Source organism: Aedes aegypti, chromosome 2 (genome assembly GCF_002204515.2).
Source record: "Aedes aegypti strain LVP_AGWG chromosome 2, AaegL5.0 Primary Assembly, whole genome shotgun sequence".
NCBI lineage: Eukaryota > Metazoa > Arthropoda > Insecta > Diptera > Culicidae > Aedes > Aedes aegypti.
In genome coordinates, this window is record NC_035108.1 from 26,054,649 (window position 1) to 26,068,493 (window position 13,845).

At 37.2% G+C, this 13,845-nt stretch overlaps 3 protein-coding genes and 1 long non-coding RNA gene across 5 annotated transcripts; 2 read left to right on the forward strand and 2 right to left on the reverse strand.

Annotated features, from left to right (window-relative positions):
* Window positions 1–5,140: 5,140 nt before the first annotated feature.
* Window positions 5,141–6,049, reverse strand: LOC110675399. 2 transcript variants are annotated; one of them, XM_021840326.1, is made up of 3 exons: window positions 5,861–6,049; window positions 5,608–5,791; window positions 5,141–5,486 (listed from the first exon to the last, which is right to left on the reverse strand). In XM_021840326.1, the coding sequence occupies exons 1-3, from the start codon at window positions 6,012–6,014 to the stop codon at window positions 5,459–5,461; spliced, it is 366 nt and encodes a 121-aa protein (XP_021696018.1). In that variant the 5' UTR covers window positions 6,015–6,049; the 3' UTR covers window positions 5,141–5,458. The 2 variants fall into 2 exon arrangements, with proteins under 2 accessions (XP_021696018.1, XP_021696017.1); XM_021840325.1 differs by having other exon boundaries at window positions 5,608–6,049.
* Window positions 6,050–6,206: 157 nt separating this feature from the next.
* Window positions 6,207–7,082, forward strand: LOC110675400. Its single transcript, XR_002499448.1, has 3 exons — window positions 6,207–6,340; window positions 6,405–6,537; window positions 6,600–7,082. It is a non-coding gene; the product is annotated as an uncharacterized LOC110675400 (long non-coding RNA).
* A 3,504-nt stretch (window positions 7,083–10,586) lies between these two features.
* On the reverse strand, window positions 10,587–12,160 carry LOC5573476. Its single transcript, XM_021840327.1, has 2 exons — window positions 11,909–12,160; window positions 10,587–11,840 (listed from the first exon to the last, which is right to left on the reverse strand). Exons 1-2 carry the CDS (start codon window positions 12,060–12,062, stop codon window positions 11,119–11,121), a joined length of 876 nt encoding a protein of 291 aa, XP_021696019.1. The 5' UTR covers window positions 12,063–12,160; the 3' UTR covers window positions 10,587–11,118.
* A 115-nt stretch (window positions 12,161–12,275) lies between these two features.
* On the forward strand, window positions 12,276–13,267 carry LOC110675401. The gene is made up of 3 exons (XM_021840328.1): window positions 12,276–12,489; window positions 12,554–12,728; window positions 12,786–13,267. The coding sequence occupies exons 1-3, from the start codon at window positions 12,294–12,296 to the stop codon at window positions 12,814–12,816; spliced, it is 402 nt and encodes a 133-aa protein (XP_021696020.1). The 5' UTR covers window positions 12,276–12,293; the 3' UTR covers window positions 12,817–13,267.
* The last annotated feature ends 578 nt before the right edge of the window (window positions 13,268–13,845 follow it).

Below are 13,845 nucleotides of genomic sequence, written 5' to 3' on the forward strand. Positions count from 1 at the left end.
TTTTCCAATAATTCCTCCGATCGTTCTGCACAAATTTTTGTGCACAAATTTCTGTCCACTATTTTTTGATAAATTTCTTTTCAAAATCTTGCGGAATACTAGCCCGAAATTCGATTGATTTTTTTTATAATCTTGGATAATTACCTAGGAAATCTTCTTAAACTTCTTCAAAAGTCCAGGAGTTATTTCAGATATCATTGTTTATTAACGGTGACTTTGAAACTTGAACAACTTTTATCAGAAGTTACTTTAGGATTTTCTTTAGACATATCTCAGGGATTTATTTTTCAGAAAAAAAAATCCCCGACATTTCCGTGGAGACATTTGTGGAATAATTCCTGAAGAAAGAATCTCTGAAGCAATGGCTGAAGAAAAATCCCTAGTTGAAATCTTATATTAATCCCGGAAGACAATTTTATAGGAAATCCATGGAAATTTCTTAAGAAGTCAATGTTTAAATTTTCGAAGACGTTCAAACCGGAAATCTTGGAGGGTGTGCCAGGGAAATCGATGGATAAATCACTGGATAAAATCTTGAAGGAGTTGGGACTTTCAGGAATTAGTTAGTTTCCAGGAGAAATTCAGATGATTTCTGAAATAATTTTTGGAGAAATACCATTTTTGCGGTTCTTTTTGTGAACATGACTGAGAGAAAATCATGAAAAACACATACAGCAGGCCTGCCCAACCATTTTGTCTCTTTTTTGACATAAATGGTTGATGCGTTTGCAAGAATAGACCGATATGAACTAAATCAGTTTCAAATGAAAGCTTGGTAGTATATCTGTCTAATAGGGAAAGTTATGGCTATAGTGGTTCCCTATTTGCCAAAAGGGTTTTCTCGAAGACTTTCACATTTTGAATATTTTTGATTGTTTTAACATCAAGATATATGTCATATTAAACTACTTAGACACACAGAATTATTGAAAATTTGAAAATAATCGAATTATCACGTATGGCGAAATAGGGAACCATTATGTCCATAACTGGTACACTTACCCTACATGCTGAAAATTTCAAATTAATACCAACCTCTTTGCTACCGACGCAAGTAAGTCCAAAAAATGATCCGATCCGCGGGCCGGACTGATTTTTACCTTTGTCTGCATCGCTAGCGAAGAGTTTGATATAAATTTAATATTTTCAGCATGGACTAGACAAATATTCTGCCAAGCTTTCATTTGAGACAATTTTTGTTCAAATCGGTCTATTCTTGCAAACCTACCAATCATTTATGTTGAAAAAGAGCCAAAAAGTTAGGGCTGGCCTGATATACAGTACGATACTTATCGTAATGTCACGAAGACGCGAATGACTAATATGGTTAATGTAAAAAAAAAGTCTTAGATCTTTAAGAAATGTTTGCTCTGATCCTATGAAGAATCAAACATTTATCTTTTGGCTCCTATTAGGTTTGTTTTGTTTTATTGGCTCCTGTTTGGTCTCTTTTCGGCCTTTTATGATTTTAGGTCTCTAATTTCCTATTTTTAAAGCACTTTGTTGCTACCAGTCCTGTGAAGACGAAAGTCTTGTGGCAACGACAGCAAAGGGGTGTAAGTGACAAAAACCTAGTTTTGAAAAAATCTAGTTTGAAGTTTTTTCAGTAATTTTCCATTATATGCGAATTTTATGAGAGTCAAAGAACAAGCCAGTCTTCTTAGAATTATGTTATTCTTCCTATTGAGCGTAAAAATTACCTGCTATATTTAAAACGCTTGTAAACAGTAGAATTTTCTGATCAAAATGCCACTTACACCCCTTTGCGTTTGAGCCTCTCAAATATAGTAACTTTCAATTTCCCAGGATTTCAAAGAGTTAACTCTTTTCTTGGCTTCACTGTGCACGAAATTTTTGCCAACGTTTGTCCTACCCATGGTTTCGAACGTGGACGCGCTTCAGATTGATGGTCACTAAAAACGAGAGAAGATGCACACGTCGGTCATTCTGACAGTCATCTTTGGATTCGGTCTCTTTACCAGCAGCTTCAATTTTTTTTACCACATAATCAAATCGCTATAACATTTTTGTTTCTCAATATTGTTTTAACCATTCTTTCACAAATTCTCAAAAAACTCTTATATTTTCAGAAACTGTGTCGATATTGATCATTGGTCATCTTGTTCTAAAAATATCCCGATGTTCCTTGGGGGACCAAGATTTCCCATATAAAATTTATACGGCCGCCATTTTGTTTTTAGTCAATTTAACAAAATAAATAAAATATGGGCTATGCTATGTCATGTAATGAGCAGTTTCTCTGACAAAACTCATACAAATTGGTTGAGTTGCGCTCAAGAAATCTGAAAATTAAAAATGGTAGATGAAAAACCGAATTTAGTCGAGTCAGTACCCGACGCTGAAGACGGTCTTACAGTTGAGGTCGAAATACGCGTATCTGTCAAAGGATACAAACTCTAGTGGAATTAAAAGGTATAGTACTAAATTCGGTTTTTCATCTACTTATAGGTATTCTACTAAACAGCTCGAAGCTTTATTATATTACAAAATGGTGTTTTTTTAAGTTTTCAATATCCTTCTACGACCAGAGTGGTACTACAAGATGAATTCCATGTCAAATCGGTCAGTCACAGAACCCGACCATCTTCAATATGCAGTAAATTTTGCACATGTTTTCGGTATGGTAGAATAAGTGTTTTCCATAGAAACTTCGATCAAGAATAACTTTTGAAAATGGCCTATAAGTTGTTGCATGCAATTTATTTGAAAAAAATCTAATTCCGTAATTGTTGTTTTTTTTAGAGAAAAATGTTCTATGAAGAAGTTGTAGCGAACCATTTGGACTACAAAAAAAGTATACACAAAAAATATTTAATTTTTTTTATGAAAAATTCAAAAATAAATTTTAAATTTTATTTTGAAAATCTCATTTTATTGTATTTTAAATTTTCACCATACAATCTTTATAGGAAACCGATGTTTGGGACAAAGGAGACATTTTTAATAAAAAAAGTTTTTCTAAAAACAACTTTTGGACGATTTTTTAAATTTTGATTTTTTGTCAAAATAAATACGTTATTTTTGACACTAACCGAACGGCTACGAAGCCCACAATGTTTCTGATGATACAATAAGAATCTTGAAATCATTCTATACCATAATGATTACCATGATCACTTCTCTAAAAGCAGCCAATTTTGAATTATCAAGTTTAATGCAAAAAACATCATTTAAATAAAAAAAAGGCTAATTTTCATTTGTTATTCGTGATCCTCCATCAAGAACATTACGTTTTCGAGAGTATAGGCCATATTTATCTCCACTTACTTATATTTCTTGATGGAGAATTGCGAATAACTAATGAAAAAGTCCTATTTTACTGTTTAATAAAAAAATAGCATTAAACCTGATATAAATTGAAAATGGATACTTCTAGAGAATTGATCATTATAATCATTATGGTTTAGAATGATTTCTAGATTCATTGTATCAACAGAACTAATTTATTTTGACAAAAAAAAAATAAAAATCGACCAAAAGTTGTTCTTAGAAAACATTTTTATTAAAAACTGTCTCGATATATGGGATATGGCTATGCTTCGGTCCCCCAAGGAATTTCGGAATGTCTCCGGATCCAGACGACCAATTTTAATCATTGATATTGATTCAAAAAGTACAAGAGTTTTTTTAGATCTTGAGAAAAAATGGTGCAAAAATATTAAACAATAAAAAAGTTATCGCGATATGAATATTTTTTTCACTGTAAAAAATTATGCTGCTAGTAAAGGGGTGAATATAACTCCTCCAGGAAATCCTGCGATTTTTCCTTTTATTCATACATTTTTTACAATCCCTCATCAAAAATATAAAAAAAGCTTATGAAGTTTCAACGCTGATTTTTCTAGTAATTTTTGAAGCTAACTTCAGTGTATCATTTGATGATTTTTGCAATGATTATTACAGCAACTTGTATAGAGCATAATCTAAGACATAACCCAAGTAATCTAATAGCAGTTTATTTCGCCCTGCGTGCCAATATAGTGCTGTTCAGGGCTGACATGCCCTATATTAGCTTCCCCCGATGAAGTTGCCTGATGTAGTTCCGGGGGGGATCGAGGCACAGGAGCAGTAGGGAAAGTTTTTTAGTGGTTAAGCACGCCTAACGTGAGTCCCACACCGTGCCAACACACAACAGGCCTGGCTTTTGAAGCTTTTTTGTACCCTACTATAAAAAAAAAAAAAAATGCCCTATATTAGCTGTACAATATCCCTATAAGCCCGAAAAGGCGAATTTGCGGGCTAGTGGTTACTTGGGAAGGGTCCTAAAGATTTTTCAGGGATTTTGGTACAAGTTCGCTTCTGCAGAAGTTGATCTGTTATTTTTATTTTATATTTTATATATTATGTTTTATTTTTCTAGAACTTCTTCAATAACCCATGACAACTCTAGAAGAATGCCAGAATAATTTTCTCGAGGACTTTCTGAGGTATCCTTAAAGAACATCCTGCTTAAAATCATTAAGAAATCTTACACACAAAATTGAAGGAATAAAAACAAACGAACTGAATAAATTCACAGCTAGTTCGACGTTTTGATCGATGAGCAGCACTTCTCCGACATTATCGACGCCAAGACCTATCTTGGTGCTAACATTAAATCTGACCACTACCTCATAATGGTGAAACTACGACCAAAACTCTCCGTTGCTAACAAAGTACGGTACCGACGCCTGCTACGGTAATACCTTGAGCAACAGAAGTAATCGGATGTCGTCACAGTATGCATCCATCATCTTGAACCAACGTTGCCGGAAGAGGATTCGCTTACAAAAGTTCCTCTCGAGACCCGCTGGAGCATGCCATCAATGTCGTAAGCGAGAACATGATTGAATACGTTGTATAAAGTCGACGGATTGATTAGTTCGTAAAGAGTATAAAATGACTATGACCGTTCAAACATTATAGACTGATGAGGAAGCAGCATTTGTCCACTTTCTCCTGTTCCAGGAGGAAATGAGCCGCCTGTAGAAGGCGGAATTTGAAGAAATGGAGCTGCTGTACCGTACACAAGTAACGCGGAAGTTCTATCAAAAACTCAACGCATCCCGCGGAGGCTTCGTGTCACGAGTCAAAATGTACAGGAATAAAGATGGGAGCATTTTGTCGAACGGACACGAGGTGATCGAAAGGCGGAAGCAGCGCTACGATGAACATTTGAATGATGTTGAGGATACATGCACGAAGGTTTAAGGCAGCAGAATCCTTTTGCACGAGGTACATAGTTCAAGTAACATAACAAGAATTGTCATGGTCTTATAACTTGCTTACTATTAAAAATTGGGTTTTGAAAGTCTAATAACACCGATATTGTTACAAGGTTGATGTCATACAAGAAAAACATGAATAATTTGCCTTTATTTATAAAATACATTACTTTATTGATTATAAATAACAAATTAGCTTATATCACAGAATGAACAAAACTATTGTTCAGAGATCAACCATAAGTCGGCCATGATGGAATACTGAAACGAAACAATATTTTATTGAACACTACTTTAATATTTATAGAGATTTCCATTGAACTAAGGATTATTTGCATGGTGTTATGAAAGTAGTGCTCGCTAAATAAAACTCGCATGTCACCTGTAATAAACATGATTGTGGCCATATCCGGAGATTCCGTTGTAGACCGTCGGTTCCTCTTCATACTTTTCGTTGAAAACCGGCCAAATTCCCATCAGAAGAAACACTTTCAGAAACGCCAACATGAAATAAAACCCCACGTTGAACCACGCCAGTTGTGCTCCGAAAAACTGCTGCGGGAATCCTATTCCAAAGGAAAAATCGATCACCAGTAGTATGTTCTCAGTATTCTGATAAGGAGAAATAAACTCACCAATTTGATTGAACCAATCGCCACGTGCTTCACCAACTGCTCTGGCTTCCGTTCCGTTCGATGGGGTCGCATGGTCTTCTATCGCCGCCAAAACTGTGTATTCAGAGCCTACTATGAGTAGAATGGTCAGCACAGCGACCCAAGTGCTTCTCATCTTATCAAAGTCGTTCGGTTACTTGGATGTCGGATTGGAAATGAACTGAATTGAATCTATCGCAGCATCAAAGCTTGGGGAAGAAAAAATTAGTTGAAGGTGTTAATTGATGCAATAATCGGTTGTATGAGTCGGGCTAAAAGAAGGTGGAAATGGATAATCTTCGATAACGTTCGAACAGTTCATCAGGAGCAGTTGTTGAAAGATCAACATCATAATGAAGACGTTCGATTTCGTTTTGTTCACCTGGATATTGTCAGCCTGTACAAGCAAGAGCTTCGCACAAACACCTGCAACAACGGTTATAGTTCCTGGAGACGGAGTTTGTAAGTAAACAATCGAAAGTTAAATTTTTTGTTGTTTCAAATAATAATATTAATTTTCGCACAGTTCCTCTCTGGTGGTCCTCATCCGCCTATGTGTGGGGGTTTATTAAGCTTGGTTACATCTTGGCTGGATTGCTCGCGCTTTTCGTCTACCGACACTGGGCGTACGATTCGGAGCCCGAGTATGGAAACTATTAGTAAGTTTTTCAATTGTTTTAATGAGAGTCATGTTTTTATGATCAACTCTTCTCGATTACAGTCACTACAGGGATTTGGATTCCTCCAATGGTAGATCGGTTGGCATCAATGTTGATGAGAAAATAGAGAGCTTTCGTCACAAATTTAAGTGAAAACATTCTACAGAACTTTATTTTTTTGTTTACTTAACCATTTGAGCTGTGATAATTATAGTGAAAACTAATACATACGTTTTCAAAGTTTTTAGTTTTGAAGAAATGAATGAAAGAATGCCATTATTGAAATTATTCAGAATAGTCACGAGGCTTTCAGCCTTGGGATGATTCACCTCGACTGTCTGATTAATTGACGAGCCAGAAGAGGCAGGTAGGGAAACTTTTTGAACTTTAATTTTTCAATCTTGGACTCATGAAGGTTCCTATATCGAGCTATTAAGTATTTGAAGGGTTAGGTTTTGTAAAATTAAGATACTGTGAATGGATTTCAGTAAACCATCAGCCATAAGATTATTACTGATTGCTTTTTTTTCAAGTAATTATGAAAAGTGATACACGTGTTTCAATGCAACCAGCTTTGGAAAAATCTCAAATTCTTATTTATCATTCTTAAAATTTTTCACGCTGGAGTTATAGCTAACACAACTGAACAACCAAAAATCAAATTTATAAGGGTCTCTTTTATGTCATTCTTATCTTTAACAAATTACATGCTTTTACATATGGGGCTTTTTTCATTTTGCACATTGAACTTATTTGCTTTACGGTACTCTTCATTTTCATGAAGAAAAAGAAAAAGAAAGATTAGAAGTTGAGTTGAAATACCTTCAATGAGTAAAATGAAAAATCTGGAAAGTATACCGAGAAAAAAGTGGGAACTTCCAAGTGCAAATTAAGTGGCAACCCTGTTATATGAACATCTGTTCTATAATGAACTACGTCTGAAACTTTGTATAGGTGTTGACAATAAATTGTTCGATAAATCTCAACGGAAATCGCTCGAAGGATTATTTTAGGGATTCTTTAAACAATTCATCCAGTGAGATCTCTCAAAATTACTTTGAATTTTCTCCATAACTATATTTGATAATACCTGATTTCTTTGACTAGTGGAAAGCAATAAAAGCTGTCATAGCTAATTTAAGTTCAAACAGTAAAACATATTTGAATGAATGTAACAATGTCTCGAACTCCACAAAAATGTAACTGATTAGGCAGTTTGGCGAAATTTATATAGATAGATAACTAGATAACTTTTTGTCTTGATGCCTTCTTTTTGTCAAAATTTAACCTATCTGTTGTAACTTTCTAATCAATTGTTTTCACACATTTTTTTCGATAGTTGAGAAGGTTGAGAAGCGGCGATTTGATTTTTGTATCTTCTAAGAAAAGTTGAATAGGGTCGCCCTTATGTATGTTTAAATTTTGACTCAAACTTTTTTGTTTGAGGAAATTTATTGGTGTCCGCTTCTTCGAACTTTTAGAAAATGTTATGATGATCAACTTTGTTGAAGACACTTTTGATCTAACTCTTCATTTGAGCGAAGTAAATTGATTCTGAAAAGTTTAACTTAGGTTGGACCCGAAAAATTAGTTTTCTTAGTCAAACTTTTTTTGTTTTATGTTGTTTCCTGCTGCCTTGGTCTTCCTCCTCAGGGCCATTCAGGTGTTCATCGTAGTGCTGCTTACACCTTTCAATAACCTCACGTTCGTCCGTCAAGATATCTCCATTCTTATCCCGGCACATTTCGGCTCGCGGCACAAGGCCTTTGTGGGATGCATTGAGTTTCTAGTAGAACTTATGTGTTTCTTGAGAACGATGCAGCTGCTCCATCTCTTCGCATCCCAACTCTTCAAGGCGGCGCTTTTTAGCCCGGAATAGATGGCTGTCTTCGATTCCTCGTCGAACCAATCGTTCCGTCGATTTGCTTCCACGAACCCTATGGCACCTTCCGCTGCGTTGTTAATGGCTGCTTTGACACTACTCCAGCAGTCCTCAAGAGGGACTTCGGTGAGCTCTCTCTCTTCTGGCAACGGCTTTGCGCGTAATCAGTTGTGACTTCGGGTAGCTTGAGTCGTTCCAGATTGTACCATGGCGGGCGTCTGTACCGAATGTTGTTCACAACGGAACGTCTTTGGCGCACTTCAACCGTCACAAGGTAGTGGTCCGAATCGATGTTTGCGCCGCGTTAGATTCTAGCGTTTCAGTCTATTTGGGCGATCTTCAGGTGTACCGATACGGGAGACTGTGCTGGAAGTACAATACAATGTATGGCCATGTTCTTGGAGGCGGCGAAATCAATCAGTCTAAGGCCGTTTTCGTTCGTAAGCTGGTGAGTGCTGACCTTTCCTATAATCGGTCTGAGTTTCTCTTCCTGGCTAACCTGAGCGTTGAAATCTCCGATAACGATTTTGACATCATGGCTTAAGCAGCTGTCGTATTCACGTTCCAGCTGCGCGCATAAAGCGTCCTTATCGTCATCGTCACTTTCTAGGTAAGGGCTGTGCACGTTGATTATGTTGATATTGAAGAAACGGCCTTTGATCCTCAACTTGCACATTCTGTTGTCGATTGGCTACCACCCAATAACATGCCTCTGCATTTCGCCCCATCACGATTAAAGCTGTGCCCAGCTCATGTCTGTTGCCGCAGCTCGGGTAGATGGTTTACGTATGTATCGTCGACCCTTTCCAGCAGACCTCCTGCAGCGCTACGATGCGATGTCGAACTTGCGGAACCTCAATAGTTCGGAAAGAATGCGGACACTTCCCAAGAAATTGAGAGACTTACAGTTCCATGATCCGAGTTTCCAATCGTTAGTCCGTTTTCGATGCCTGGGTCTATGCCGATTGTTCCGGTGTGAATTTACATTATATGCTTTCTGTACAGATGATTTTTACGGCTGGCTTGTAAGGCCTGACACTAGGACGTTGTTCAACTGCTCCTAACATGGAGAACATACGCTGTTTTGAGCCGCCCCTAATATAGAGAACAGACGCACTGATAAACTACATCCTCAGAAGAAAAAAGCCCCTCTTCCCTGTCAGCATACGACAAAGGGCCCACCGGGGTTAGTGATCTTCCCTACGGTTACTCGTACCGTAAAACGGGGTAACTTTGATAGTTTTTTCGAAAAAAAAACTTGAATATTTATGCATGCTGTTTCAAAAAATTATAATTTATATTTTTAAAACAAGTACTGGTATCCTAACTATCGATTGCAGTTGATAGATTGCCAAAAAATCTTTGACATGACGTATCATACTAATACTCTTTGCTTTTGCATTCGTTTTGTTTAACTGATTAACATAAATTTGATTATTTTGTTTAGTATGTTGTGGGTTTCGTACCTTAAAAGATACCCGCATTATCAAAGTGATTAAGATGTAAACACCAAGGTCTAAAAAAATATTTTGAAGAAAAAAAGTTGTTTCTTCACAAACAAGATAAGACTCCATATATTATTGCAGGGATTCTTCTTGGAATGTTTCAGTTATCAAGAGAAGTTTACAGTGATCATTCCAGTAGTTTATTTGGGAATTCCGCTGAATGTTAGCACAGTAGTTCCTTGTGAAATTCATGTGGATCCCACCAGTATGTAAAAGGAATTCCATCAGCGTTTTTTTTTTAATTCTAGGAATTCCACCTTTCAGGAATAGTTTCATTTTTTTTAGGAATCCTTAATTTATTTATTGTAAGCTGTGGAATGCTTAAGTTTGATATAAAACCTTAATTGACTCATAATATGTGGTTTTTAGGTAATCATATCTAGTGAAACTTGGTGGTCACAAAGGTCTAAAATAGTAATGTATATATTTTTTTAACGAAAAAGTTACATGCATTTAAATTGTGCATATTGAATCGTTAAATATCCCGTTCTTGCACAAAAATTGATTTAGTATATTCCCGTTGGCCACAGTGACCAAATCCTAAAACTAGATATGTGAACCTTTCATTCATGCCCATTAGAACCAAAAACGAGTAAGACACTGTTTTTTGCAAGCTGTTGAAAATATCGTATTTATATGTAACTTATTTATGGGAGCTCTACTATGAATCACTCAACATTTCAGTTTAACACAGAACTAAAAATATCCACAAATTCATCATTATTCCATTCAAAATTCTGGAATTTGAATATCTAAATGGGTCGTCAAAAGCCCTTTCAAAGGTTAAGATGTAAAACAGAGGGATTTTCGGGTTTGACTTTTTGAAAGCAAATTGCAAATCTATATTACCTATCTACAAGACAAATAACCAAATTACATCAAGGTCGTAGCGAGTTTATTAAAAATTCAATAAATAAGAACATGTATTAATCCATTATTATATACAACTAGATCATCTGCATATTTTGTACATATTTAATATTCACAAGGTATTCAGAAGCAATATCATTCCTTCGGAGAACGATACACGTTTTTGCAAATAAATAAACATGAACACTGAAGAACACTCCAGTAGTTTACGGCAAAAACTACCGGAACGTACACACTGGTTTACACAATTACACTCTATTTACAAACAATGCTGTTCAAATCAGTCTTAGCTGCCCTAAGTTCTCCTTAGCGAGAAATGACTGATTAGGCAACTTTAAAAAACCGTTTTCGTTTATTGTAGCTCTTCTTTTTCGGAGGCCCTGTTGTGGTAGTTGTAGCTTCTTCTGTTATTTCGTCCAGATATTCATCTGCCTCTTGGGTGGTCACTTCATTGTTGGAAGGTTGATTATCCTGGTTCTCAACATTACCGTGCAGATCTTGTAGCAAGTTGATTGGCTTAGTCAGAACGTTGAAAGATATCGAAGGCCCATCGAGCGTGCATTTTTCGTACATTTTTGCACATTCCTCAAACGTGGTGGCATTTTTATCATCTTCTGATCGGTATCGTCTGAAGATATCCATTCCAAAGACCGATGTTCCGAACTTCAACCACGGATCACGCCTCTCTCGTATATCAACCTCACAAACGAACCGTTTGCGGCAATCATTTGTGTGAACTCCCAGAAAACTGAATCCAATGTCCGTCACCAAGTCGGTCCAGTACAGTTCCGAGTCGAGATAGTCTGGAGAGCGTTTCGATCTGCCATATTCGACTGCGTTACGATCCCATGGGTGGTGATGTTCGAAGCTAATTGGTGGTGACGATTCACGGATGATAATCGGTGCGCAGCCTCCTGATTTCCTACCAAAGCCTCTGAAGAAGGCCCAGATCACGAACAAACCTAACAGAATGGATCCCTTGACGATCGCCAATACAAACACTGCTATGCCCCAACCCCAACCCCAGCCCCATCCGTATGGCCACCCTGTGGAAATCGAATCGAAAATTAGATATTGGTTGCCCAATAAACAGAGATTTCCATGGAACACTCACATCTGGTTCCTTGGACAACTTGTTGGCGACTTTGCTCGCGATCCGTCGTTTGCTCTATCCGTGGTGATCCCACTGCAGTATTGGCCGTCTCTGCCACACTCAACGCCACCACTCCCACCAACAGTACCACGATCACTGCCCCTCTACTGACCATGCTTTTGGTTTTGTCTTTAGGTTATTATACGTCAACGAACTATACCGCACTAAATCGACAGGAAATAAACATGGACGGTATTTATAGGCGGAAGTGGTGCAAGGTTCGACCCAGGACGCTAATTGAAGCTAATGAATGCGATTGGCCCGGGAGTTGGTCGCGTTATAAAACCGAATATTTTGCCCAATTTTGGCTTTTAGTTCAACTTTGTGATTTGGAGCATCGACGACAATGGTCGGGACCAATGGTAGTAGTAGGCTTTGGATCGAAATGAAGATCGTTCTGGGCGTTCTGGTGATGTGCTATGTAGTAGGCGTTGCCAGTGCTTTCGAGGATAGCGCGAAGAGTGCTACATTTCCAGTAGGCGGCGCAAAGGAAGAAAGTGGTCGAGCTACGGCGGAAGTGGAGGCGTACTACGGGCAAATGTGTAAGATATGTGATCAGATAAAGTGTAGAGGAAATTCAAATTTGACTTATTGATTGCATTGCAGGGTTTCGCTTATGGCAGGGACCATTGATGATGGTGCTCAAAACGACGGCAACATTGGCCTTCTTGATGTTTACCTTTGGGACGACGGCAATTCAAGGCGCAGCACATTACTACAAAAACTCGAATGAGCACGATGAGTTACCAACTGTAATTAATGGCTATGTGGAAAATTATGGGTGAGCGCATGAACTATTCTATGACATAGTAGGAAACATAATCGTTTTGACTTACAGAACTCCTGCAATCTTGTCATTTTGGGGTTGAATGAACTCACACAAACTATGGAAATAAGACTGAGTAAATCATTAGAATAAGATTATATATAGTAATTTATTTATTTAAATTTGTGAACAATAAACATTTGAAGTATATATTTTATCACAGTAAAAAATGTGTTGCTTTTAAATTTCTAAATACACTTTTATCCAATGAACAGCATATCGCATTAAACTTCCGAACCTACGTAATTCAGTATTTTCGTCGAGTAATTATTAACTATAGTAGAAATAAACTTATCTGAAAGTCTTGTGAAACAGCCTTTAGAGAGGATTACCGAGATAGCGAGTATGAGAGATGATCAGTCTAAAATGGAATTACATACATCTAATAAGCGAGTATCCTCCGTATGTCCTCAAACATACAAAAAATGGTGTTGAACACATATGTTTTGCCTATTTAAGGTCAGTATCCGCAATTCAAAGCCTCGTACCTTCTTCTTTTTGGCATAACGTCCTCACCGGGACAGAGCCCCTGGGCTTGGAATTATATTTTCCAGGGAGCGATGAATTTTGATAATTGATCGCTGTTGTTAGTAGTTTTGATTAGATGTTGGGTGAATTTCAAAGCAATGGCAACATCTTTATTACAAAATTTAGATTTTATCTTCTGACCTAAAGATTCTGGTTAAACTACTGTACTATGCAGTTGGGCTGCACTACGCTATCACTCATCAATATTACTTTCACTTCGGGAAAATATAATTTCAAACTGGCGAGAAGATTACAGGCTGAGGGTGGGTTAGGAGCACAATCAGACCCTTGAATGTGCAATGTGGGGTAGTAATTGGGAATGCCATTGACGGTTTGTAATCTTCTACGAGGTTTTCGAAAACCAACAGGGCGCGTGCACCGGGTTGCGGATAGGAGCAAAGGGAGATCAATAGCATCTACTTAAAATAATAGAGCAAAAAGCCGTTCCATGATTAGGTCATGTTTAGCGATCTTCTATGGTGTTCTAGTACTATAAAATTCTTAACTCACTGGGAATTCTGGCCTTGATAATATCAATAGTGAT

What these genes read in the sequence shown, in the direction of transcription:
- LOC110675399 (XM_021840325.1), bottom strand. Translation starts at nt 6,014, where the DNA reads ATGAGAAGCACTTGGGTCGCTGTGCTGACCATTCTACTCATAGTAGGC. An exon ending in CACAATCATGTTTATTACAG is followed by an intron (nt 5,487 to 5,607) that starts GTGACATGCGAG and finishes GTTTCGTTTCAG; the next exon opens with TATTCCATCATGGCCGACTT.
- LOC5573476 (XM_021840327.1), bottom strand. Translation starts at nt 12,062, where the DNA reads ATGGTCAGTAGAGGGGCAGTGATCGTGGTACTGTTGGTGGGAGTGGTG. An exon ending in AGTTGTCCAAGGAACCAGAT is followed by an intron (nt 11,841 to 11,908) that starts GTGAGTGTTCCA and finishes CGATTTCCACAG; the next exon opens with GGTGGCCATACGGATGGGGC.
- LOC110675401 (XM_021840328.1), top strand. Translation starts at nt 12,294, where the DNA reads ATGGTCGGGACCAATGGTAGTAGTAGGCTTTGGATCGAAATGAAGATC. An exon ending in GGCGTACTACGGGCAAATGT is followed by an intron (nt 12,490 to 12,553) that starts GTAAGATATGTG and finishes ATTGCATTGCAG; the next exon opens with GGTTTCGCTTATGGCAGGGA. An exon ending in GGCTATGTGGAAAATTATGG is followed by an intron (nt 12,729 to 12,785) that starts GTGAGCGCATGA and finishes TTTGACTTACAG; the next exon opens with AACTCCTGCAATCTTGTCAT.